The sequence below is a fragment of the Nansenia antarctica genome (assembly GCF_963989245.1).
Source record: "Nansenia antarctica genome assembly, chromosome: 19".
Classification (NCBI taxonomy): Eukaryota; Metazoa; Chordata; class Actinopteri; order Argentiniformes; family Microstomatidae; genus Nansenia; species Nansenia antarctica.
Genome location: NC_137692.1, coordinates 6,926,249 through 6,953,546, shown reverse-complemented (window position 1 = coordinate 6,953,546; position 27,298 = coordinate 6,926,249). Strand labels below are relative to the sequence as shown.

At 44.4% G+C, this 27,298-nt stretch overlaps 2 protein-coding genes across 2 annotated transcripts; one reads left to right on the top strand and one right to left on the bottom strand.

Moving 5' to 3' along the window:
- Positions 1 to 719: 719 nt before the first annotated feature.
- Positions 720 to 19,657, top strand: LOC308173854 (NLR family CARD domain-containing protein 3-like; the record flags this gene model as incomplete). Its single annotated transcript, XM_080548909.1, has 9 exons — positions 720 to 775; positions 7,749 to 7,809; positions 11,642 to 11,741; positions 11,907 to 13,704; positions 15,246 to 15,419; positions 16,534 to 16,707; positions 18,496 to 18,630; positions 18,719 to 18,762; positions 19,083 to 19,657. The coding sequence occupies 9 exons, from the start codon at positions 720 to 722 to the stop codon at positions 19,655 to 19,657; spliced, it is 3,117 nt and encodes a 1,038-aa protein (XP_080405035.1).
- Positions 19,658 to 22,548: 2,891 nt separating this feature from the next.
- Positions 22,549 to 26,878, bottom strand: myd88 (MYD88 innate immune signal transduction adaptor). Its single transcript, XM_080549231.1, has 5 exons — positions 26,371 to 26,878; positions 26,010 to 26,132; positions 25,013 to 25,193; positions 24,650 to 24,741; positions 22,549 to 23,626 (listed from the first exon to the last, which is right to left on the bottom strand). The coding sequence occupies exons 1-5, from the start codon at positions 26,720 to 26,722 to the stop codon at positions 23,472 to 23,474; spliced, it is 903 nt and encodes a 300-aa protein (XP_080405357.1). The 5' UTR covers positions 26,723 to 26,878; the 3' UTR covers positions 22,549 to 23,471.
- Positions 26,879 to 27,298: the final 420 nt, after the last annotated feature.

Sequence of the window (27,298 nt, the reverse complement as noted above, 5' to 3'; positions counted from 1 at the left end):
ATCAGAGTTAATCGCCTTTAGTGGAATACCCTCCAGAATAGGATATATTTGTTACTTTACTCCTATCATAATGAAACTTAACATAGTGAAAGCAAACATGTATAGAACAAGTTTTATTTAACAACAAATGTAAATATGCAAATGAGGTAAATACTCATTAAGTATGCGCTAATGTGCATATCACAAGAAATCATTAGGGGCTACATGCACAAATCTGGTATCTGAATCAACCTGATGGGAAACAATGAATCACTTTAATAAAAATAACAAACATTGAATATGTACTACTTAAAACCATGCACAATTATGTATGATGGTTTCAGTCCAAAAGGATCCACTTGTGTTGTAAAATATATTGTGAGATGTAAGAAGATCTAACAAGAATGGAGAATGTGGGCGATTGCCAATGGCGACTTCTCTGAATCAACAAAACCCTATCACCATTTCGTCAAATAACTGAATTTTATTAACAATCAATGTCAGAAATATAATCATTGTATTTTAAACTTGCTTAAAGTAGCTTTTTAAAGAATATAACACTAAAAGATCGCTTATGTGACATGAATGATCGGTGAAAATGACTGCACAGTCTCTGGGTGAGAGAATCCCATCTGACATACTGCCCGTCGGGTCTGCTTGTGCGAGTTTGCACGCGAAACTATTGATAATACTATGTATTAGATTATATGCTCTTTTCAATGGAAAGTTACTTTTGAACGATGGAAGATTATTCCCTGTCGTTTGGGAGGCTTGCGAAGATGCGCTTCTTCTTTAGGTGCGCAGGAGCTTCCCTCAGAGAGACAGTCTGGCCCCTTCCCTCAGAGAGACAGTCTGGCCCCTTCCCTCAGAGAGACAGTCTGGCCCCTTCCCTCAGAGAGACAGTCTGGCCCCTTCCCTCAGAGAGACAGTCTGGCCCCTTCCCTCAGAGAGACAGTCTGGCCCCTTCCCTCAGAGAGACAGTCTGGCCCCTTCCCTCAGAGAGACAGTCTGGCCCCTTCCCTCAGAGAGACAGTCTGGCCCCTTCCCTCAGAGAGACAGTCTGGCCCCTTCCCTCAGAGAGACAGTCTGGCCCCTTCCCTCAGAGAGACAGTCTGGCCCCTTCCCTCAGAGAGACAGTCTGGCCCCTTCCCTCAGAGAGACAGTCTGGCCCCTTCCCTCAGAGAGACAGTCTGGCCCCTTCCCTCAGAGAGACAGTCTGGCCCCCTTCAGAGAGACAGTCTGGCCCCCTTCAGAGAGACAGTCTGGCCCCTTCCCTCAGAGAGACAGTCTGGCCCCTTCCCTCAGAGAGACAGTCTGGCCCCCTTCAGAGAGACAGTCTGGCCCCCTTCAGAGAGACAGTCTGGCCCCTTCCCTCAGAGAGACAGTCTGGCCCCTTCCCTCAGAGAGACAGTCTGGCCCCTTCCCTCAGAGAGACAGTCTGGCCCCTTCCCTCAGAGAGACAGTCTGGCCCCTTCCCTCAGAGAGACAGTCTGGCCCCTTCCCTCAGAGAGACAGTCTGGCCCCCCTCAGAGAGACAGTCTGGCCCCTTCCCTCAGAGAGACAGTCTGGCCCCTTCCCTCAGAGAGACAGTCTGGCCCCTTCCCTCAGAGAGACAGTCTGGCACCTTCCCTCAGAGAGACAGTCTGGCCCCTTCCCTCAGAGAGACAGTCTGGCCCCTTCCCTCAGAGAGACAGTCTGGCCCCTCCCCTCAGAGAGACAGTCTGGCCCCTTCCCTCAGAGAGACAGTCTGGCCCCTTCCCTCAGAGAGACAGTCTGGCCCCTTCCCTCAGAGAGACAGTCTGGCCCCTTCCCTCAGAGAGACAGTCTGGCCCCTTCCCTCAGAGAGACAGTCTGGCCCCTTCCCTCAGAGAGACAGTCTGGCCCCTTCCCTCAGAGAGACAGTCTGGCCCCTTCCCTCAGAGAGACAGTCTGGCGCCCCTCAGAGAGACAGTCTGGCGCCCCCCGCTGGTCATGTTGTGTAACATACCTACACCATGACCACCACGGTGAAGTTACTTTCGTTTTTGAAATTTGTCCTCCTGCGTGTTTCCTCTTCGTCCATGTTACATTCTGGGTCGAGTGTCAAGAAACGATCCACAAACAGTAAGTGATATTATAAGTTGCATGTGTGTAGACTAGGGTTAGGGTACTATCCAGTTAGAATGATAGAAGATGTAGTTGCCTGGGTCTGGACAGTCTTTGGGATCAACTACAACGTCTCCACAGGCTACATGACAACTTCGCATCCTTTGAAAACAAATGGTGTGATGTAAGGATCTTGTAACTTCGCAAACAATAGCAGCATTTAAATAGTTTAGTTTATGTTCAACTGAGTGCAGATGTTCGTGTTTTGCTGGGAGTTCGTTAAAAATGCCATATATCATACCTCCACTATGATTGGAAATTAAGTCCAGTTGTGGAATTATATTTAGCAGTAGCGATATTGGGAGTCTGGGGCAGTTCTTATGCGCTCTGCCCTATGTTGGTGTGGCAATGCAGGACAGCTGTGAAAGGAGACTGACCAGGCAATAATCAGGGTCCATTCAGACATGCAGACAATTCACCTTGTAAATGTCATGGAATTATACATGGTCTCGGATTTCCCTGGTCAGTCCCATTCACTCTTACGTCGACCCTGGAAATTGCATGGAATCTACTGGGAAGGCTTGTATGTGTGAAAGGGGCTTTAAGTCAGTCCATTTATTTACCATTTAGGCGATGGAGAGAGAGAGAGTGAGAGTGTACTGCATGTGTGTCTTTATATTAAATTCACGTTGTGATTCTCAGGCTGATTCAGTCCTCTCCTGTGATCCGGGGAGTCAGATGTGTGGGACTGGCTGCCACTACATCATTTGACCATGGAGCCATTGAGGTGAGAGGAGAGAGAGAAACCTGTGTGTGTGTGTGTGTGTGTGTGTGTGTGTGTGTGTGTGTTCTAACTCATAGAGTGAGTTATCTACATTTGTATTCCAGCTCAGATCAGCCAGGATGCAGCTCTGCCCCCAGCTGTGTGTCCATGAAGAGTAATCGGTCGATGGAACCTCCCTTACATTTTCGTAAAGAAAACATTGGCAGTGAACAAAGGTAATATCACACACGTCCTCACAACCTCTACATGTACAATGCACTATGTGGAGATTGTGTGTGTGTGTGTGTGTGTGTGTGTGTGTGTGTGGTGAGTCTAAGGCCCAATCCCGATTCCCTTTTCTACCCCTATGGCTCGTTTTCGAGTGTGACTCGATTTCAAGCCAAGGCCTTCGAACAGAGCCACAAGCCATAGGGGTTGAAATCTACCCCTTTGAATTGGGACAGCCCTTCACGACGGATACGTCATCAGGAGTATCGTAGAAAAGCATTGACGCTCGCGACTCATTCACAACTTCACTTTTACGCTATCAATCGATCAAACAAGTCATCAAATAAAAAAGAACAATGCTTCATTATCAGACCATGACAGAATAACGGCGCTCTAACCTGTATGAAACCTGTGCTCCTACCCTGCCAGTCTGCACTGATTTAGGACAACAGTGCAACAACTTCGCAGCTGAACTTTAGTTAAATTTACGGCGTCATATACCATCAATGGGAAACATGGAAAAATACATGACTTACATATTATTTATGACGTTCCGAAATCCGAAGTGACAGGAACGCTGGAGAAACAGCCGCTGTCCACTGCATTAATTAACTACTCATGTCCTTGATGAGTTTCCCGCTCACTGCCCTCCATCAAAAATGTCACATCCATCAATAATATTACATAATAACAACTGCTCAGATTAGATTGGGAGTTGTTTTGGTATGCCGCAATACCATTTATACCACCAAGGGGGGGGGGGGGGGGGGAATTCGCGCCTATCATGCACATATCAGCCTGTGGATAGAAAACTTTAGATAGATAACTTTACATTAAATATGTCTACCATCATCCGCTGTCAAACACCACAATTTATTTCATGATTGTACATCTTTGAAATGTTAATCCCGCACATTTTTTTATTTTATTTATTTATTTATTTTCAGATTTTATCCCCTTTTCACCCAATTTTTTGGTAGCCAATTTAACCCAACTTAGCATCCAATTATCCCCTGCCTATTGCGAAGGATCCGCCGCCCGACCCCGTGGCCGGCAGTCCCAGAGGAGGCCGCCAGGCAGACTAGGCTGACTGGCTCCTCGAGCCCAGTACCGTTACTCCAGCACCAGACGGGGGCGGTGTTGCGCGACGGATCCTAGTCCAGAAATACTCCTATCCCACCCTCGGAAGCGGCCGGCCAATATGCCGCTTCCCGTGTGCCTCGGCAATCCCGCACATTTCTATGGGTCAGTTGCCGGGGCAGAGGAACAGGGTGACTGTCAGCCTGTGACAAACGCGCAGATATGAGTGCTCCGGTGTACTGCTTTAGTAGTCTAATGGAAGTGATCAGGCATAACAGTGATTTTTTTGTTATGCTTGTTATAAAGAAAAGGTCTATAATGACATTAAACTAACGTTTGATGGATCACTTTACATATGTGTACCATCATCCGCTGTCAAACGCCACAGGTAATAATTGATTTATGATTGTACATCTCTGAAATGCTCGACTGTCATGCAGCCTGTAACGTTAGACACACAGCACATCGGCATAATAACGTTTTGTTGTTGTTGTGCTTGTTATAAAGAAAAGGTCTATAATGCATTTAAATGAATGATACAACCCATTAATAATATTACATAATAACAACTGCTCAGATTAGATTGCGGGTAAAAAATATATAATTTCTTATAATTTATTTTTTATCTATTTCTTTACTTAACGTTTTTTAAAATGTTTTTTACGACCATACAGATATATATGTATGTATATATCTTTTTTTTATCTACTCACTAAATTGTTGGTAAAATTGGTAACTTGTTTATATGTATGTGTGACTGGACGGACAGATCTATATGTATATATGTATGCAGACATGTTTGAGAGGGAGGGGTGGGTGGAGGGCAGGGAGAAAAACAGAAAATATTCATGCCTTTTTCAATGTACCGTACATGACATCTATACTGGAATAAAAAAATATAATAAAAAAAAAAGAAAAAAAAAATAGATTGCGGGTGCCGCTACATGGAAATAGGTAAAAATGCGCATCATGTACAAGTCAGCCGAACGTTTGACTGATAACTTTACATATGTGTACCATCATCCGCTATCAAACGCCACAGGTAATAATTGATTTATGATTGTACATCTCTGAAATGCTCGACTGTCATGCAGCGTTGCGTTACTGTAACGTTAGACACAGCACCGACATAAAAGCGATTTTTTTGGTTATGCTTGTTATAAATAAAAGGTATATAATGCATTGTAATGACATTAAACTAAGATAATAAGATGGTTATCATAATTTTGTTTTGTTTTTATTAATAAGTAATTACAGAGAAAGTAAAATGACATTTCCGGATTGAATAGAGCGACATAAGATTTCTGTAGATGATTCGCAATGCATCCTGGAATCAAGGGGTAGCGTACCCCTATGGCTTCGAACAGTGTGCGAATTAAATCACGGTGTGCGGGGGAGCCCAGGGATTAAAGCCCCCCCCCAAAAATCTCCTGACGTAAAAAAAATTTCAGGCCAAATCGGGGCCGGTGGCTTTCCGTGCGCAAAGCGCGCGTGCGATTTTCCGTTCTACGTTCTAATGCTTTGACTTTTCTTTCGAAAAATGTGAATACATTTCCGCGTTGTCGAAAATCAATGACACATCGCTAGTCAACTAACACGGCTTGTTTTGTGAGCCTGCTAACAATGTAAAGTAGTGTTGTAGTTAACTAGGTAACAATGTAAAGTAGTGTTCTAGTTAACTAGGTAACAATGTAAAGTAGTGTTCTAGTTAACTAGGTAGCAGTCCAATCCATTTCGCTGCTGTATTTTGGCTTGACTAGCGAGTTTGTGTTGTGATTCTCAACAACGTAGTTTCACCCTTTTCCATAGTTTGGAATAATACATGTGTGGACTGACGATGTAGCGCAGCCTAACTTATTCTAATAATTATTTAACATAGTTTTATTCTGATAATGATTCCCCCCTCCTCCCAGACTTACAAGGTCACATTATTATTGGATTGGTTGTTTGGTGCCGGGTGAAGTTGGCTAAACATTTAACCTGCTAGCTAGCAAGAGAAACATCATGTCACTCTCCAAAGGTCTAAAGAGGAAAGTTGACGGTGAAAACAGGGCATTTAAAGAGGAATGGACAGCGAACTATGCGTTCATCCTACCTGGTTTCATCAATGCAAAGCCGTTGTGAGAGACTCGCATTTTCCGTGCTCACAATGAATGTTCCCTTCCACCTATACATGCGAGTCGTCCTTTTCGTCAATGAATGTGATAAAGACGCGCTAGAGGAATCGATTGGTGCATAAAAACCTTGAGAACTGCCGGATTAAAGTGACGTCCATAATAATAATAAATAATAATAATACATTAGACTTATAGCGCTTTTCTAGACACTCAAAGACGTCCATATCACCAGATAGCCAACAAATAGTGACCGATGGGAGATGCCAGTTTTCTCATTAAGTGAGATTTAATAGCCTAATATTATTTTTTCTATTTTTAATGAATGGCTCATTGTAATTATTATCCCTAGTAATGTAGCGTGTTTGCTCTGTCATTAAATGTTTTTCAGGAGCATAGGCTAAGCAGATTCAGCTTCTTTTTTTTTTTTGCACCGATTTAGTTGTCAATGTTTTTCATAAAATTAAACTGCATTTGCTTTGTTACTGTTCACATGTGTGGTGCAGTCACATTCACATAGCCTATAAGTAAACATTAAGTTTGAATTATTTACTGAGCTGGCGTTACTTTTTTCAAACCACACACCGCATGTCGGCTATTTCAGCACCACGCGTTGTCCACCTACTTATCACTATGAGGGGTTCAGCGTCAGTGCACCCCGCTGCAAGTTACTGTCGCATAGTTGTAGCCAATAAAGGCCTATATGTAGGCTATAAAGGCTATTATATATCATTTATATACCTAATACCAACATCAAAATAGATTGTATGCCTCTACAAATCATATTACACAAGGTAAAATCCGTCACAACTTGGAATAAATCCATCGCAATTTAGAATATTTTAGAGCTCCCCCAAAATTTCACAAACCATGTTTCCAGGGGAGCTCATGTCACCACTAGGGGAGCTATAGCTCGAAGCTAGTCTGGTCCTGAAATCGCTCGAAATGAAGCCATAGTTAGCCCTCGAAATGAAGCCATGGCTCGATGAAATATGAATTGGGATAGCCCTCCCCCTAAACGTGAACGCGCAAATCAAGCCATAGGGGTGAAAACGAAGTCGTAGGGGTGAATTGGGATTGGCCCAAAGACTGAAAGCCTGTCTTTTGTTACAGCACTGTCCAATCAGGATGCAGCTATGCCCCCAGCTGTGTGTCCATGAAGAGTGATCGGTCGATGGAACCTCCCTTACATTTTCCTAAAGAAAACATTGACAGTGAACAAAGGTAATATCACACGAGTCCTCACACCCTCTAACATCCCTTTAATGCTGTAAAGAACCTGTGAAGGAATCCCTGCTGCCTCACCAGGCATGATTATAACCATCATTATTATTATATCTGTGATATATGGATGGACAATCTGGTTACACTTCCACTTCTAATAATGTTTATGGAACAGAGCACACCTCTGAATGATACAAAGTGTTCTGAGCAACCAAAAGCAACAAGGAGAATATGACACAAGGCCAACATTGAGACAAGGTGTTTTATTTCCACAGGAGCCGACCCAGATCAGAGGCAGAGATCCCCAGTGGTCCTGACCTGTCCTCTGTGTTTGAGGTGAGTCTTGTTTTACATTTGTAAAGCCACCTGTAAAAATTAAGCCATCTGTAAAATGAATTTCCAGTCAAAGGTATTGTCCAGGCTCTTGTTTGTAAGCTGTGAGGGTGGGTCTTGGCTAATGAGTTATCAGAGTTTCAGTAGAATTAATCAGGGTCCATGAAATGGCTTCAAAGTTGAGGTTAAAACCGCTTTTGCGAGGGTGACCTGGCAAGAAGGCACACAGGGAAGTAGCAGTGTGTACATGAAATGTTACAACAATACAAATATACAGAAAATACTAAATGTCAAGTTACCAACGCATTATGAAATACAAAACAACTGCAGCATCACAAACATTGTTGTTGATCAGAGACTTAACACTAGGGCAGCCGTGAGGTGTCATTTGATCTCAGTGAGTACAAAAAAAATTCTACCTTTGCACTCGATCAAATTTCAGGACCCTCCTTTCATGACTTTTCCTAGAGATGTGCGTTCTACCACCCAGCATCTTTACATTTTCAAAATCGAGTTAGTATAAAGCGATTTTGCTGTATTTCTGTGTGTTTCTGTGTATTTGCCTTGGTATTCGGCTGACATCTTTTTCTCCAAGGCTGCAATTCTCTTTTATATCAGCAGAGGTAGTAGCAAGGGGGCACACACTGTGCTCAACCTTCAGGCTTCAGTGCTGAATTAGATACAGTGGATAAGACTGATATTTGTAACATAATGTGTTTATATATAGGCTATATATAGCAATAGTGATACATAAGATATGTATATGTACAGACAGTTATGAAAATGATAAACTTTACAGTATGTCTCCCAATCCCTTCAGATTTGTTGGAGCTGAGTTTTTTTTTCCACAGCGGGTTTACCCAAGTTCCATGCAATAGTGATAAGATATTATGATATGTGTAGCCTATGTACAGTTATGAATGATACGCTGCACAGTATGTACCTATCAAGTTGTGTGGTGCATGCATAGCTACCGCAGCAAAGTAATTGCAGTAACCTACGTTTGATTATGCCTGTACTCATCAACGAATATTATATAACGAACTGATATTTATAATATTGTATATAATGTTTTTTTTGTATATAATGTTATTGTATAATGTTTTTTCTGAGTGGGGGCAGTCCCACTCATAGTTTTAGTCACCTTTACAATGAGGTAGAACTTGTAAGGATCATGCATTTGTGGAATGAGTAACACAGCTAAACGTGTGGGTAGCGGCCCAAAAAATATTGCCAAAGTATTGCAATATTTATTACTATTATTTGTGTATAATAATAATCAACCATCATTCGTTAGTAATGAAAACTCCCGCAGTCCCGATCAATCTCCGCTCCACTTTACACATTACATAACCAAGATTTCTTTTGACATCACAACAATGTCAACACAATCACAACAGAATCTGATTTTATCCAACCAGGTTTTATATGTAGATTATGACATCATGTCTTTCAACATTGTCACACTTCATTACACACATTAGCGGCATTAAAAATGATGGGCTGGGCGTGCGAGGGAGCGTGCTTATTCTGGCAGATTGTGAAATATTAAAACCAATAACATTCTGAATGATTTATCATTCTGTACTCTTGAAACTAACTATACTATACTATACTATACTAACTATAACAGGTTGCGGCTCCGTGCAGGTACGCGCTCCTGTGAGATCATTCAAGTTTCAAGTTTATTTGTCATTATACCAAATAGAATTATGTGTAATCAAAATAAAAAGAATGAACATATTCAGCCATTCCATATCAGGGTTTGACGCTTACCTTTTCCCCAGGTAGCACTGTGCTACCATTTTAAAAAATTTAGTAGCACACCAAGAATTTCAGTAGTACAATGAAAATTGCGCAATTTTCGTATGACGACAACAAATTATCATTATCATAACATTTCAGAATTATCATAACCGGCTCTTGGCCGTAATAAAAATGGAGACTCACACAATGTAAAGGGGAAGTAAGAATATTCAACAGCTTTCTCAAGGGGCTTGTTCTGAGCTGACATGAAAGCTTCCCTGCATTTCACATGTTTGCGAGACAGACCATGTTTTTTCACTGTGTCGCGTTTCAGCTGTGCGTCTCCTGACACAAACGCAGTCTTTCCAGCTAACGTCATGTGGGCGACACACCACTTGCAATACATCTTCCCTTCCTTCAGCAACAGCCACGGGAAAGATGTTTGCCACTCGGCACTGTACCTGTAGACCTTTGTCACTTTTGTCAGACCAGACTTCGCGTTGGCAGTGGCACCGCCATTATCACCGCGTGGATAATGACCTTCCCCCTCCCCTGACACACTTTCTGACCGGGCGCTCTCCTCCTCGCTTTCCCCGTCTCTGTTTTCTTCGTCACTCTCGTCTCCAGCTGTAATGTTGACTCCACTACCCCCCTCTACCTCCTCTCTGTCTGGAACGGTGCTAACATTAGCCTTGCTAAAGTATGCCGTAATCGGATTCATTTTAACAGCGGTCTTTTTCTGACAGGATTTTCAAATGTAAATGCGCGCTTGTTGTGCTTGCGGGTCACGTGTCTGTTTTTTTTCCTTCTGTTTTCAAAGGATTGCATTGGTTTAGATGCGCTGTGATCTTATTAACGAACATAAGATTGAATGACATTAGTTCAGCTTTTTTTTTTTTTTGTCGCACTGGTGCGATTGAATGTATTTCCAAGTCGCACAGAAATATATTCACTCGCAAATGCGACCAAAACAGTCGCACTGTCGAACCCTGCATATAATCACATATAACAACCCCTGTGAGCAGTTGCAGGGGCTGACAGGCTGACGTTACCGGCGAAGTTCACGACAAATAAACAGACTTTATCACTGTGAAGCTCATAATTATGATAACACAATATTGCAATATTTATTACTCTTCTTTTTTAATAATGATAATCAACTTTCATTCGTTAGTAAAGCTCCCGCAGTCTCAATCAATCTCCTCTCCATTTATATTTACATTTGTTCCATAGTTCGTTTTCAGCTGACTTAAGCTTCATATCAGATTGCGCTTATAATTTCCCTGCTTCTCTGCGCATAGGAACTTTATGCATTTTTAGAGGTAGTGATCTTGTCATTTTCTCTTCGTGTGTGACATCGCCATCCAGCGATCTTTGTGCGTCAGTACACACTCCCCCATTGTGATTCGACACCTCGTTGCGCTAAAAGTAGGTGAAAAAACGTCGCGCTAGTAGTGTTAAAAAAAGGCAAGGATACTAACTTAAGAATGTTTGAAGTGTGATCCAGGATGAAGGGCTTTATGGGAAACATATACAGTATGTTCCCTGTCTCAGTTCTAGCCTGAGGAACAGCAGCAGCGGGTGAGAATACTGTTCTAGTAACACTACTAGGACTGAGTGGCTGATCTAGTAAGGAACAGAGATACAGAGGGAGTTGCCCTATCAATGCTTTGTACACAAAGGTGTACCAGTGCTTTAGCCTCCTGGTGGAGAGAGAGCTCCATTGCACCCTGGCAGACCATTCACAGTGATGAGTGATCTAGCACCATGATATACTGTATCAAGAGCGGTTAAGGTACCAGGGCTTCAGACAACATCATTTCTAACTGACATTGAAAATAAATATGTTTTCCTAAAATAAAAACCCAATTTCAACTTTTTTTGGTCTCTTTAAGTTTTTTTCAATGTGTTATTTATTTATTTTTTGCTTTTCATCTGACCAAGTCCTATGGTAATTATAGGAGGGAGCCCTAACAATATGCTGAGATAAGATAACATCTGCATATGGTTTGACTCCATATGTCATACAACAACAAGTACAATGTATTTTTTCCATTGACTTGAGAAGCGGTTTTCATTTCTTCTTCAGTTGCCTGAAGAGGATGAGAGGCAGTGGGTGGGGGCCAGGAAGGGGGCTGGACAGATGCTGAGAGCCATGAACCAGATGGAGCTCACTGTCACACTGGAGAGTAAGAGCTTCCTACTATCGAGTCTGTCATGTGACTAGATCTACTGAATATCAACCTTGTTGTGCAAATATAAGCTATTCTTCCTGTTTTTACTGACTATGATTGTGTGTTTACAAAAAGGTTAATAAAATACTTTAACATTTTTGTCAACATTTGTTCCCTCAGGGGACGCTGTTGAGAAGTTCCAACTTAAACTAAAACTCACCCATAAGAGCAGGTGTCAGTGTGTGTTTGAGGGAATAGCTGAACAAGGCAACCCAAAACCTCTCAATGAGATCTTCACAGAGGTCTACATCATTCAGGGTGGAAGTGGAGAGGTCAATAATGAACATGAGGTCAGACAGATTGAGGCAGCATCCAGAAGACCAGCTACAGAAGAGACACCAATCAAATGCAAAGACATCTTCAAACCCTCACCTGGACAAGACAGACCAATCAGAAATGTGTTAACTAGGGGAGTCGCTGGTATTGGAAAGACAATCTTAGTGCAGAAGTCTATTTTGGACTGGGCTGAAGGAGAAGCCAATCAGGATGTCCAGTTCATATTTTCACTCCCTTTCAGAGAGTTGAATTTATGCATCGGCAAAAACTACAGTTTGTTGGAACTCCTTGATCACTTCTATGTGGAAACAAAAGAATCAGGAATCTCCAACTATGACAACTACAAAGTTCTGTTTGTCTTTGATGGTCTGGATGAGTGTCGACTTCCTCTAGACTTCCAGAACAACAAGAGATGTTGTGATGTCACAGAGTCAGCCTCAGTGGACGTGCTGCTGACAAACCTCATCAAGGGGAATTTGCTTCCCTCTGCTCTCCTCTGGTTAACCTCCCGACCTGCAGCAGCCAATCAGATTCCTCCTGAGTGTGTTGACCGGTTGACAGAGGTACGAGGGTTCAACAACCCACAGAAGGAGGAGTACTTCAGGAAGAGAATCAGTGATGAGAACATGGCCAACAGAATCATCTCACATGTTGAGGGATCAATGAGTCTCCACATCATGTGCCACATACCAGTGTTCTGTTGGGTCTCAGCCACTACTCTGGAGAGACTGTTGGGTGAAGCAAAGAGAAGAGAGATGCCCAAGACTCTGACACAGATGTACACACACTTCCTGTTGTTTCAGACTGTACATAGGAATGTGAAGTATCTTGGAGACCATGACAGAGATTCACACTGGGACAAAGAGATCATTCTGTCACTGGGAAAACTGGCCTTCCAACAGCTGGAAAATGGACGTCTGATCTTCTACGAGGAGGAACTGAGAGAGTGTGGCATTGACGTTGGAGAAGCAGAGTACTCAGGAGTGTGCACACAGATCTTTAGGAAGGAGTGTGGACTGCACCAAGGGAAAGTGTACTGCTTTGTGCATCTGAGTGTTCAGGAGTTTCTTGCTGCTCTGTATGTGTTCCTCACATTCAACGACAGCAATACCAATCTTATGAACACACCACCCACAATCAGAGAGACAGCAGCCATCAGCCTCCACAAGAGCGCAGTAGACAAGGCCTTGCAGAGTGAGAATGGACACCTGGACCTGTTCCTCCGCTTCCTCCTGGGCCTCTCACTGGAGTCCAATCAGAATCTCCTACAAGGCCTTCTCAAAAAGAAGGGCCTAATAAGGCTTTTTCTGACACTGACAGGAAGCAGCTCACAGACCAATAAGGAAACAGTCGAGTACATCAAGAAGATGATCAGGGAAAATCCCTCTTCAGAGAGATGCATCAACCTGTTCCACTGTCTGAATGAGCTGAATGACGATTCTCTAGAGAAGGAGGTCCAACACTACCTGAGGTCAGGAGGTCGCTCAAAGGCCAAACCCTCACCTGCACAGTGGTCAGCTCTGGTCTTTGTGTTGCTGACTGGTCAACGCAACTTGGATGAATTTGACCTCAGGCGTTACTCCAGTTCAGAGGAGGGTCTCCTGGGGCTACTGCCAGTGTTCAGAGTCTCACGAACAGCCAGGTGAGTATCTCAATTGTTGGCTTTTGTTGTTTATGAATGTCTCTGTTGACTCTGTGTTGTGTTTAGTACCAACAATTAAAATACATTTCTACAACCTTAGAAAAGACAAATGAAAAGCTAATTCTCCAATTAACGATCCAACACGGATATGCGGCGGCTTGACAGAAAAGGTGGTGTTTATTCAACAAGTTCAGATGTTTACAATCTTTACAGTAGGAGGGATTAAGGGGTTTGCCTGTCACCCTCACGCATATGAAAGAATCTGGCATTCAGACAACAACTTATAGTTCTCTACCAGTGGGTGTCATCATAACTTATCAGATAAACTGCTAAACTGTGTACAGAGGTCAACGGGGGACAGAGTTTATCAACATCACATTCCTGGGTGAAACACATGACCAACACACACCCTGTCATATGAAAAACATGACCAACACACACCCTGTCATATGAAAAACATGACCAACACACACCCTGTCATATGAAAAACATGACCAACACACACCCTGTCATATGAAACACATGACCAACACACACCCTGTCATATGAAACACATGACCAACACACACCCTGTCATATGAAACACATGACCAACACACACCCTGTCATATGAAACACATGACCAACACACACCCTGTCATATGAAACACATGACCAACACACACCCTGTCATATGAAACACATGACCAACACACGCCCTGTCATATGAAAAACATGACCAACACACACCCTGTCATATGAAAAACATGACCAACACACACCCTGTCATATGAAAAACATGACCAACACACACCCTGTCATATGAAAAACCCAGACAAAGACAGAATGGAGATAACGTAAATCCTCTGATATTGTCTGGGGCCTTTAGTTACTGAGCCGCAGAGAGCAGCAGGCCTTTGTTGGAGGCAGGCTTATATTAGATGGAGGCCTTTATTTCTTAAAATGAAACTGTCATGGACATAATCCCTTCATTTCCTGACTTTTATTGCAAACCATTGCACAAACCAAACACAAAGCAAATGCATTAACTTCACAGTTAAGTTATCGTAATTCGTTCTCATTATCGTTAATTCGTATCGTTATCGTAATTCAGATCAGATTACCAGTAAACTGGAATACCACAGGTATTAACAAAATCTAACATAAATGTGCCCAATGCCACATAAAAACTAAACAAAACAAATGGCAGACTGGCCAGTTTACAGCACAGTCAATAAGAATCACATTCAGCGTCAATATCAGCAAAATACGGGGCACTGCATCTCTCACAGTGAAAATACACCCTGTGTCATCCAACAAACTAATCAAAGAGGCCTACCGGTATGTAAACAGACAGTTTACAGCATGTAACGACCAGATTTAACTGTTATATTAACAATATTATGTTATGTTATATTAACAATATAACCAGCCATGCTCTTCCCTTCAGCTCAGATTAGCTGTTTTAAGTCCATAGAACAGAACACATAGAACCATCGTACCATTACCACAGATGTCTTACTGCTACATCTTTTGTATTACTGTTATATTTTTCTATGAAGGCTGGGTGGATGTCACCTCACAGAGAGATGCTGTGAAGCGCTGGCCTCAGCTCTCAGCTCAAACCCCTCCCACCTGAGAGAGCTGGACCTCAGTAACAACAATCTACAAGACTCAGGAGTGAAGCTGCTCTCTGCTGGACTGGAGAGTCCACACTGCAAACTGGAGACACTGAGGTGAGTAGACATACTTGGTAATATACACTATTTCACTTTTAATCCACATATTCTTTCTTTCTTTCATTCTTGTCGTATTTATTATTATACATGAAAAAAATAAAGGTAACATTACAGATGTTAAAAATGGTTGTGACTGTTGTGACTCAGTTAAAACTGGTTCCTGTTCTGCAGCACAAAAAGACAGAATCACATAACAATACAAAAAGTAAAAACAAGAACAATCGCAGAAGCAAGACAGCAGCAAAACATAAACAGCTACACAACTCTACAAAGCAGAGGACTTAAGAGGAGTGAGTGAGATGGTGTGTGTGAGTTGGGTCAGTGGTTGCAGGTGTGTCCTTCCCTCAGATGGTGTTCAGATGTTTGACATGTGAGATAGAGGTTGTTGCTCTAATGGAATATGGGATCTCATTCCAGGTTTTAGTGTACGTGTGAAAACATGATCTCTGACCGTAGTTGTTTTTGTAAGCTGGAACTGGGATAAGTGCAAGTGAAATTTATCTAGTGATGCGTTCCTGTCTTGGAAGAAGGGCAGTGAGTGTTGGAGGGGAGTTATTGTTTTGGATCTGAAAGAAAGATTTAATGGCTAGATTATTTGTGTTATTCTGAAAAGTCATGTCATTGGAGTGTGAAAGTGCAGAGCAGTGGTGAGTCCAAGGGGGAAGGTTGCCATGGGGAGCTTATAGACTCTATTCTAGTCTTCCTATTGGTTCAGTTATTTCCTTTGAGGTGAGGGACTGAATTGGGAGACAGAATGATTTTGTTGAAAGAATGACTGCATGTAGACATGTGTCTGAGACAGTATGGGTGAGATGTGGTCTGATTGTGGTCTGCTTCTTCATTAGATTGTTAATGTGGTTTTGATGAGTTGTTACATTGTGAAAATCTAAAAAAGGTTGATATTAAACAGCAAGCGATCGTACCTCTAGTGACACATGTTTGTGTTGACTACTCATATAGAGAAGCAATGTAAAGAACATTGTTAAGAGAAGAAACAAGGTCAAGGGCTGACCTCACTGATTACAATCTTTTATCAGTATTGTAATTATTACTGTAGGCTACACTGAACTGTTATGGACTTACTGCATCATTTTATTGAATTCTTATTCAGGCTGGTTGGATGTGGCCTCACAGAGAGATGCTGTGAAGCGCTGGCCTCAGCTCTCAGCTCAAACTCCTCCCACCTGAGAGAGCTGCACCTCAGTTACAACAATCTACAAGACTCAGGAGTGAAGCTGCTCTCTGCTGGACTGGAGAGTCCACACTGCAAACTGGAGACACTGGGGTGAGTAGACATACTGGGTAATATACACTATTTCACTTTCAATCCACATATTACATTTTGAATAACGAACAAAGTTTGAAATCAAATAAAAATCTGAATATTACTAAAATATGAACTCAAATGAAATATCCATTGTTAAGAGAGACAATAAGGTAAAGGTCATAACCTTTTTGTCTTCTTTCAGTGTAAAAGTAGATTACTCTTAATGATACACTACAGAACTGGAATTTTATTGAAATTAATTGTTTACCTCAAACTTTTGCTTGAGTTTTGATAATAAAAAAAAAGCTAGATTACTCTTCCTGCTACGACTAGTGGATTAATGATTCACTTGCTTAGTCAAATGTATTGGTTGGAAGTCACTTTTTATAACTACACAATAGGCAATAGGGCACAGTAAAAGTACCAAGTCAATAACAATTCAATTTTCATAACAGTTCAATAAAGTTATCATGGCTATCAATCTCCTATGATATAATATACAATTTCCTGCCTAGTGTCCCTTTTTGACCAATGAGATCATTTCTGGTCATTTTTTCAGACTATTTATTTTAGCTCAAGAGCACCACCAGAGGCAGAATCCTCCATCATGTAACTTTAACTGTGTTTGATTGTGACCGTGTCATTTCCTGAAGCATGGCGTTAGTTCAGACGGAGCACTCTCAGTCAAACGCTGCAGGTGTCTGTCAGGTGACAGGACAGCTGGATCACACTGCTGCAAACACACCATCACATGTTCAAGGGACACCACCCTCCACCCCCAGCCACCAGCCACCACCCTCCACCCCCAGCCACCCCCCTCCATCCCCAGCCATCACCCTCCACCCCCACCCCCAGCCATCACCCTCCACCCCCAGCCATCACCCTCCACCCCCAGCCATCAGCCACCACCCTCCACCCCCAGCCATCACCCTCCACCCTCCACCCCCAGCCATCACCCTCCACCCTCCACCCCCAGCCATCACCCTCCACCCCCAGCCACCAGCCACCACCCTCCACCCCCACCCACCACCCTCCACCCCCAGCCACCCCCCTCCACCCTCCACCCCCAGCCACCACCCTCCACCCCCAGCCACCAGCCATCACCCTCCCCCCTCCACCCCCAGCCATCACCCTCCACCCCCAGCCATCACCCTCCACCCCCAGCCATCACCCTCCACCCCCAGCCACCACCCTCCACCCCCAGCCACCACCCACCAGCCACCACCCTCCACCCTCCACCCTCCACCCCCAGCCACCAGCCACCACCCTCCACCCCCAGCCACCACCCTCCCCCCTCCACCCCCAGCCACCACCCTCCACCCCCAGCCACCACCCTCCACCCTCCACCCTCCACCCTCCACCCCCAGCCACCACCCTCCACCCCCAGCCACCACCCTCCACCCCCAGCCACCAGCCACCACCCTCCCCCCACCACCCTCCACCTCCAGCCACCACCCTCCACCCCCAGCCACCCCCCACCACCCCCAGCCACCACCCTCCACCCTCCACCCACCACCCTCCACCCTCCACCCACCACCCACCACCCACCAGCCACCACCCTCCACCCACCACCCTCCACCCCCAGCCACCACCCACCAGCCACCACCCCCAGCCACCACCCTCCACCCACCACCCTCCCCCCACCTCCCTCCACCCACCAGCCACCACCCCCAGCCACCACCCTCCACCCACCACCCTCCCCCCACCACCCTCCACCCTCCCCCCACCTCCCTCCACCCACCACATCCACCCACCCATTCAGTAACCAGTGAACACTTCAATTATCCAATGATCATGTTTTACTAGGCTCATAGGATGTGGTCTTACAGTGGAGAGCTGTGATACATTGGCCTCCGCCATCAACTTAAACACCTCCCCCCTGAGAGACCTGAACCTGAGAGAGAATCACCCATTCTATCCTGCTGAAGTGGACAGACCCAGGTAAATACTGAATATGGTTGTTGGGTTCTCTGTCTTGTTGGGTAACCTCTTCATCATGCAAATGTCATGTTTCTTTTTTGTTTTACAGCAGGGACCACAGTGGTGACTCATTGACATGTCGTCTCAGGAGATGTAAGTTTTGATGTTTGAGGAGAAACATCAGGAGATGGAAGTTTTGATGTTTGAGGCATAGTTGCATAGTGCTTATACCATGACTTATTGTATATTTTTACAGCATTCTCTCTCACAAGTAGTTAATATTGCCAGGTTAGGGTCAGGGTCATATTCCTCGCATTGTCCAAAACAAATATCGCGATTGAGTTTTCATCTCACAGATTTGAATCGTCACAGATTTGTATCGATAATGAACTGCATCGTTCCATCCCTACTAGCCAGCCAGACATAATTATTTTGTGTGAACTAACACTAACTTGAATGGTCTTCCTCATCAGATGCCTGTGAGCTCACACTGGACCCAAACACACCACACAGCTGGCTCTCTCTGTCTGAGGAGAACAGAAAGGTGACACGGGGGTGGAATGAGCAGCCATATCCTGATCACCCAGAGAGGTTTGACCACCAGCTACAGGTGCTGTGTAGAGAGGGTCTGACTGGCCGCTGTTACTGGGAGGTAGAGAGGAGTGGGAGGTACGCTGGTATAGGAGTGGCTTATAAAAGAATCAACAGGAAAGGAAAGGGTAAAGACTCTGGGCTGGGACACAATGACAAATCCTGGAGCCTGGAGTACTCAAATGATTGTAGTTACACCATCAGGAACAATGATATTAGAATCAGTCTACCTGCACCCTCCTCCAGCAGAGTAGGAGTGTATCTGGACTGGCCGGCCGGCACTCTGTCCTTCTACAGCGTCTCCTCTGACACACTGACCCTCCTGTTCACACTCAGAACCGCATTCACTGAGCCCCTCCACCCAGGGTTTAGGGTGGGGGGGTATGGAGACTCTGTGTCCCTGTGCAGAGTAGAGAACAGTAGAGAAGCCTATACTGAAGAACAAAGAGAAGTGTAAACAGGCAAGAAGAGATCAGTGTAGCCTACAGTAATAAAAGAGTGGAAACCCTGCTATAGAACCCTGCTATAGAACATGAGGTCTGTGTCCCTGTGCAGAGTAGAGAAGCCCATAGGACAGTGAAACTCAACTGGTGGCCCCCAGTTGATGATTTTAGGGTTGTAGAACGACTCAATCAGATAGAAATGATTATGGAACCTTTTTTTAATGTTTTATTTTGTGTTTTCAAGATTGTTGTGATTCCACATTGGACACATATACATGTTTACCTTCAGTTGCTTATGTTGCTTCAGAAATGAAACACTGATGATATTAGTCCTTTATCATGTTCTTTATCATGTATGAGGGTCATTTTATTGATAAAGAATGTTTTGGCCCTCATGTCATATTGTATCTGTCATATTGTATCTGTCATATTTTATTTCTATTGCACATCTTGTGTTTCTAAGCAATACAAATTAAATGGATGAAATGTAAACACGTCATCTCTTTCCAAAATAAAGGCGTGATTTATTTGTACAAAGCTCCTGGTACAGTATTAGATGGAGGCTGGGGGTGGTGGGTGGAGGCTGGGGGTGTTGGGTGTTGGGTGAGGGTGGAGGCTGGGAGAGGAGAGGGGGAAGGATGAGAGAAGAGGGAGGTGTGGGGGGGGAAAGGAGAGGAGAGGGAGGAAAGGAGAGGAGAGGAGGAGAGGGAGGTGGGGGATGAGAGGAAAGGAGAGGGAGAGGAAAGGAGAGGGAGAGGAGGACCGGAGGGGAGGAGAGGAGAGGGGAGGAGAGTAGGACAGGAGAGGAGAGGAGAAGAGGGGAGGAGAGGAGGACAGGAGAGGAGGAGAGGAGAGGAGAGGAGAGGAGGAGAGGAGGAATGGGGACTTTGGCTCCAGACACATCTAGTACAGAGAAGACAGGCCACATGGTGACAGACCGTTAACAGACGCTAGGGGGCGCTGGTGTCTCCTTCCCTCAAACCCCCACATCCTACACACTTCTGGCTGAGAGACGTCCACGTCCACCACGTGTGTGCGTGCGTGTGTGCGGGTGTGTGTGTGCTTACGTGCGTGCGTGTGTGTGTGTGCGTGTCTGTGTGTGCGTGTCTCTGTGTACGTGTCTGTGTGTGCGTGTGCTTGTGTATGCGTGTGTGTGTGTGTGTACGTGTCTGTGTGTGCGCATGTGCTTGTGTATGCGTGTGTGTGTGTGTGTGTGTGAGTGTGTATGTGTCTGTATGTGTGTGGGTGTGTGTATGTGGGTGTAATACACACTGCATCTGGTTCAATAGGATCTCTCTAACTGTGTGTTGCCAGGTTGGGTAATTTTAGTTCTGGATATCATTTATGGCATTTCCCTGTGTACTGTAGTAGTAATGACCAGTCACAACTGATGATAAGCGGCAACCCAAGAACCTCTTAAACATACGGTACATGTAATCATTCTGCACCAACCTGTTATTCTCCAACAAGCATTAGATTAATTTAAATGGTATTAGATAACCATCAGTTACAGTAAAATACATCTTTCTGGAAAATATGATGCTGTGACTTTCCAAAGCTATAACCATAGAGTAGGGCTAATATTACAGGAAATATTGGATGGTATAGGTACTTGAAATCAACTTCATCAATCATGCTTCTGGACTAAGTGTATTAGCAATGAAAGGATGGTAGGGGGGGAGAGGAGGGATGGTAGGGGGTAGAGGAGGGATGGTAGGGAGGGAGAGGAGGGATGGTAGGGGGCAGAGGAGGGATGGTAGGGGGGTAGAGGAGGGATGGTAGGGGGGAGAGGAGGGATGGTAGGGGGGAGAGGAGGGATGGTAGGGAGGCAGAGGAGGGATGGTAGGGGGGGAGAGGAGGGATGGTAGGGGGGGAGAGGAGGGATGGTAGGGGGGGAGAGGAGGGATGGTAGGGGGGAGAGGAGGGATGGTAGGGGGGAGAGGAGGGATGGTAGGGGGGAGAGGAGGGATGGTAGGGGGCAGAGGAGGGATGGTAGGGGGAGAGGAGGGATGGTAGGGGGGTAGAGGAGGGATGGTAGGGGGGCAGAGGAGGGTGGTAGGGGGGGAGAGGAGGGATGGTAGGGGGGAGAGGAGGGATGGTAGGGGGGAGAGGAGGGATGGTAGGGGGGGAGAGGAGGGATGGTAGGGGGGCAGAGGAGGGATGGTAGGGGGGCAGAGGAGGGATGGTAGGGGGAGAGGAGGGATGGTAGGGGGGGAGAGGAGGGATGGTAGGGGGCAGAGGAGGGATGGTAGGGGGGTAGAGGAGGGATGGTAGGGGGGTAGAGGAGGGATGGTAGGGAGGTAGAGGAGGGATGGTAGGGGGGGAGAGGAGGGATGGTAGGGGGCAGAGGAGGGATGGTAGGGGGGCAGAGGAGGGATGGTAGGGGGGGAGAGGAGGGATGGTAGGGGGAGAGGAGGGATGGTAGGGGGGTAGAGGAGGGATGGTAGGGGGGCAGAGGAGGGTGGTAGGGGGGGAGAGGAGGGATGGTAGGGGGGAGAGGAGGGATGGTAGGGGGGAGAGGAGGGATGGTAGGGGGGGAGAGGAGGGATGGTAGGGGGGCAGAGGAGGGATGGTAGGGGGGCAGAGGAGGGATGGTAGGGGGAGAGGAGGGATGGTAGGGAGGCAGAGGAGGGATGGTAGATGGGGAGGGGAGGGATGGTAGGGGGGTAGAGGAGGGATGGTAGGGAGGCAGAGGAGGGATGGTAGATGGGGAGGGGATAGGTCAATGGTTTATCAAATCCTGGAATACAATCCTAATTGATAATAATTGTAGTCCAGTAGTAAAAAAGTCGCTGAGAGACGCGAGCAGGGTCTGTGTTGATGTTATGACGCGCCCAAAACAATTCATTTGAGGAAAAATGGTACGTTTAAAGCATTTATTGAAATGGAACAATCAAATGGTGAACGTACAAAATTAATCCATATAAAATAAGAAAATAACAAACAATATATAACGAAAATACGGTCAACAAAAAATACAACGACCCTGTCTCCCCTCTCTCTCCACTCCCGCCATACAGGTGAACAGGTGTTTTAGTTACCTCGGGCTATCCCCGCCCATAATCATGTGACTTCCGGAAGGAAGAACATAACGTCATCAAAACAATAAACAAACAAGCAAATAAACTCACAAATCGTATTCATGGCTCCTACAATAATAATAATAATAATAATAATAATAATAATAATAATAATATCCCTCCTAGCCTGGGCCACCTCCTGCTCAAGAGTCTCCGATGGTTTGGTCTTGGTGACTCTTATTATTATTATTATATAAGCTGGCATGCACATTTCATATGTGTACTGATGTTAAAACATCCGTTTTTAGAGCCACTGGTGGTGCAGCGACAGTAAAGCTAACATGTAAAAGCTTCAGCCACATTTCATCACTGTGAGGGAAGGAGTTTACAAACACAACAGCATATGAAAGTATTCAATCCCCATTCCATCAGGAATGACTAATAGCCATTAAGCTCTCATTTATTATGCGAGTACCTGACCTGGGAAAGTCTGTGCTAATACTTTGGTGTCGGTCACTGCTATGAAAAAATCCCTTCAGCCCAATCTTACAGTATTTAAAAAAATATATACAGTACAGAAACAGTTCCACATAACTATCTCTGTGAAATTGTGGAATGATTATGTAAACAGTACTACCACACTGTCATATTCAGCAAATCACCACCATAGCAGAGCAACACTGTATCTTGTGATATAGGGCTGGTTTGAGTATGTACACTGGATCATCCAGTCACGGCAGGGAGAGAGCCTTGGCCAGGCGTCCCCAGAACCAGGACTGCGTGCAGGGCCGCGTGTAGTCACACACTGTCAGGGCAGGGAGAGAGCCTTGGCCAGGCGTCCCCAGAACCAGGACTGCGTGCAGGGCCGCGTGTAGTCACACACTGTCAGGAAGCGGAGGATACTGGGGAAAGGCTTCTTCATAGCGTTGTACACCACAGGAATCAGCCGCTTGCGTTGAGCCCCTGGGAAGTTTAAGTAGGAGACTTGAATGACCTCATATGTTTTGATGAGCAAATGGATAAAAAAAAAATACAACTGGAAATTAGAGCTGGGCGATAAATCGATTTCATCAATTAATTTGAAATGATGGCTTAGGACGATGTGTTTAAAAATGAAATAAATATTTTCACTTTATCTTGGGTAATTACGGTACGGAAGCACCACCACTTCTTTGAGCTCCTGTAGTTTATAGTAACGCCCCCAACCCCCCCCCCCCCCCAAAGCCTGTGGCAACTAAAAGCAGCAGCAGGACTAATTTATTCCACATCTCAAACAGTCAAACAGAGACACACAGCCCAGTGGGAGAAGTGTGTGGCACTGCCAGTTGCACAAAAAGTTGGTGTGAAAAAATATGAGATTTTATTTTTAGCCCATATCACCCACCCCTACAGGAAATATCAAGTTCACAGGAAACCTCTACTGAGACAAATCTATAACAAGATCTAAAAACATCTGCAGAGCAAAGGTGGTTGTACTTCATACCGTTAATCACAAAACCCCCATTAATATGCAGTATCCCTAAAAGACCTGGACCAGCAAATAAGCCAGGCACCGATGTTTCAAAAGTGAAACATCAGTGTTTTACAAACCAAAACGTCCTCTAGTGTATGTATAGTGCCCTCCAGAAGTATTGGAAAGAGGACAGATTTTGCTCCAACAGTTTGGATTTGAAATCAAACAAGTCCTGTAGCCTTACCAGTGCTGAGGCCTTACCAGGGCCGAGGCTGAGGCTTACCAGGGCTGAGGCCTTACCAGGGCCGAGGCTGAGGCTTACCAGGGCCGAGGCTGAGACTTACCAGGGCCGAGGCTGAGGCCTTACCAGGGCCGAGGCTGAGGCTTACCAGGGCTGAGGCCTTACCAGGTCCGAGGCTGAGGCTTACCAGGGCCGAGGCTGAGGCTTACCAGGGCCGAGGCTGAGGCTTACCAGGGCCGAGGCTGAGACTTACCAGGGCTGAGGCCTTACCAGGGCCGAGGCTGAGGCTTACCAGGGCTGAGGCTGAGAGCAAACTTGGTTTGGAAGTCACAGTCACCACTGTCCAGGTAGTCGTCAGAAATCACCACCACCATCCTCTTACATCTAGATTTCACAGACATGAGAACAATCCCGTCAAGAAATAATATTTTACGAGCAATTGCTGTAGTAGTCCCCATTTCTAATGTAGAAACAGTTGAAATCAGCATAAACTTAAATCATTATTGAATTGTGAATGGATTCATTTGTATTACTGCGTGCAGTGTGCAGACTTTTTCCAAATGATATCAAAAGGCAATAACATGCATGAGATGGAACAATTCAAACTGACACTGATTGCCCTCCAAAAGAGGCAAGGCCTCACGACGTAACTCGCCTCTTCTCGATGAGTTCGCTAGCGATGGTCCACACACAGCTGCCTGGGAGGACGTCGCGGTCAAACACACACAGCTTCAGCTTGTGGTGAGTCTGCTCCAGCTGTTGGATCATCTCATGGACAAAGTGGAAGTCACTCTGGCAGTAGCAGATGAAGGCGTCAAACATCTCAGGCATGTCCCCTGCATCAGGACAGAGGATCAGGAACACAACAACAACATGTCAACATATCGGCTCATTCTGGTGGTGCAGGATAACCAGTCATTTTGCATGACTTGACATGGTTTCCTATACAGTACAGGCCAAAGGTTTGGACACACCTTCTCATTCAATGCGTTTCCTTTATTTTCATGACTTTTTGGTACATTGTAGATTCTCACTGAAGGCATCAAAACTATGAATGAACACATAGGAATTATGTATTTAACAATAACTGTAAATATGTCTTATATTTTAGATTCCTCAAAGTAGCCACCCTTTGCTTTTTTGTTGTTAATAACATATATAATAATAATATTAAATATAATATGTGTTAATAATAATATGTTATTATATATATATATATATATAATATTATTATTATTATATATTTTATTAACAACAACACATTTTTATTTTATTAACAACAAAAAAGCAAAGGGTGGCTACTTTGAGGAATCTAAAATATAAGACATATTTAGAGTTATTTCACACTTTTTTGTTAAGTACATCATTCCTATGTGTTCATTCATAGTCTTGATGCCTTCAGTGAGAATCTACAATGTAAATAGTCATGAAAATAAAGGAAACACATTGAAGAGAAGGAAGGTGTGTCCAAACTTTTGGCCTGTACTGTATATATATATATATATATATATATATATATATATATATATATATATATATATATATATATATATATATATATATATATATATATATATGTTAGTGCAGGGGTGTACATGTACAGGATGAATACTGTGTCTGCTTTGTACAGTAGAAGTAGGGTTCATATTGACCTTCGGGGTCATCGTCCAGGGTGATGCCTAGCCGCTCCAGAGTCTGGGGTTCACAGCTGTCCACCACAGGAACCTGGACCGGCGGCTCGCTCTGCTTCAACAGGTACTTCTTGGCGTCCCTCTCTGCGCATGCGCGCACACGTATCATTGTACCGTAACTAACTTATTGTCACACCCATCTCATAAAACGTTACTCATTATCAAACGTCATATATTTAAAACGTCTACAACATCTACACGTATTTAAGTGTACTTCTCAATCTCTCGGCATTATATGGGTAATTAATCACTTCTTTAAAATGGATTACATTTGATGTAAATAGTATAGCAGTCTAAATAGCTTCAAAGCTTATTTACCTACCAATCAAATCTCGAATCTCGGGATCTTCCACAATATCTTTTCTTTCGGCCTCCTCGAGGATTGTTAATAACTTCCCAACGTTGGCATCTGGGCATCGGGATTGCCAGTCCTCCAGAACTTTCAGAGTGGGATTGCCAGAACGCTCATAGTTCTTTATTTCCAGATATGAGAAGCCCATGATCTCTGCCACGGACATCCAGTCCTGGGCCACCATGTGTCTGGGGTTCAGGAACAGACCCAGCTTCTTCCTCACGGACATGTTCAGCGCGATCAGAGGAACCAGACCCAGGTCCAGACCTGACCCAGGAGCGATCAGAGGAACCAGACCCAGGTCCAAACCTGACTCACACATGTTCACTCACACACCAAGGATCCACTTCACTTTGTCGCTTATGAAGTCGTTGATTCCACCCAATATTGATCAGTCAAAGTTTTACAAAGCATTGGAACATGTGAACGCTTTAGATTGTTCTGACAAGTTGTTCATGCTGAATAATAATAAATGTGATCGCTCGTGTAGAGGAGAAAGAGAAACTGACCAACATGCGGAAATGATCCTGAGAAGCTGCGTCAGAGAGGAGGGCCCGACACTGGCTTTGACTATAAAAACACTCATATAATATAATATAACATAATATAATATAACATAATATAACATAACATAATATAATATAACATAATATAATATAACACTACTCATCTACGCAGGGACGGGTAAAGGGATATGCTAAATGACAGGGGGCTGTTCTTTTTGCGCTGCCACTCACAAAGTGCTTCCCACTTATAATAATACTTACTTACTTGTATTTATTTGTATATAGCACTTATTAAGACAGCAGTCACAAAGTGCTTCACAGCATTATCATTAATAATAATAATAATAATAATAATAACTTTTATGTGTAGGCTATAGCGCTTTTCCTGCAAA

Coding starts and splice junctions, on each gene's coding strand:
- myd88 (XM_080549231.1), bottom strand. CDS start 26,722: ATGTGTGAGTCAGGTTTGGACCTGGGTCTGGTTCCTCTGATCGCTCCT. Junction 25,194..26,009: donor CCTGGACGATGACCCCGAAG/GTCAATATGAAC, acceptor GTCCTGATGCAG/GGGACATGCCTGAGATGTTT. Junction 23,627..24,649: donor TGCTCTCAGCCTCAGCCCTG/GTAAGCCTCAGC, acceptor TAAACTTCCCAG/GGGCTCAACGCAAGCGGCTG.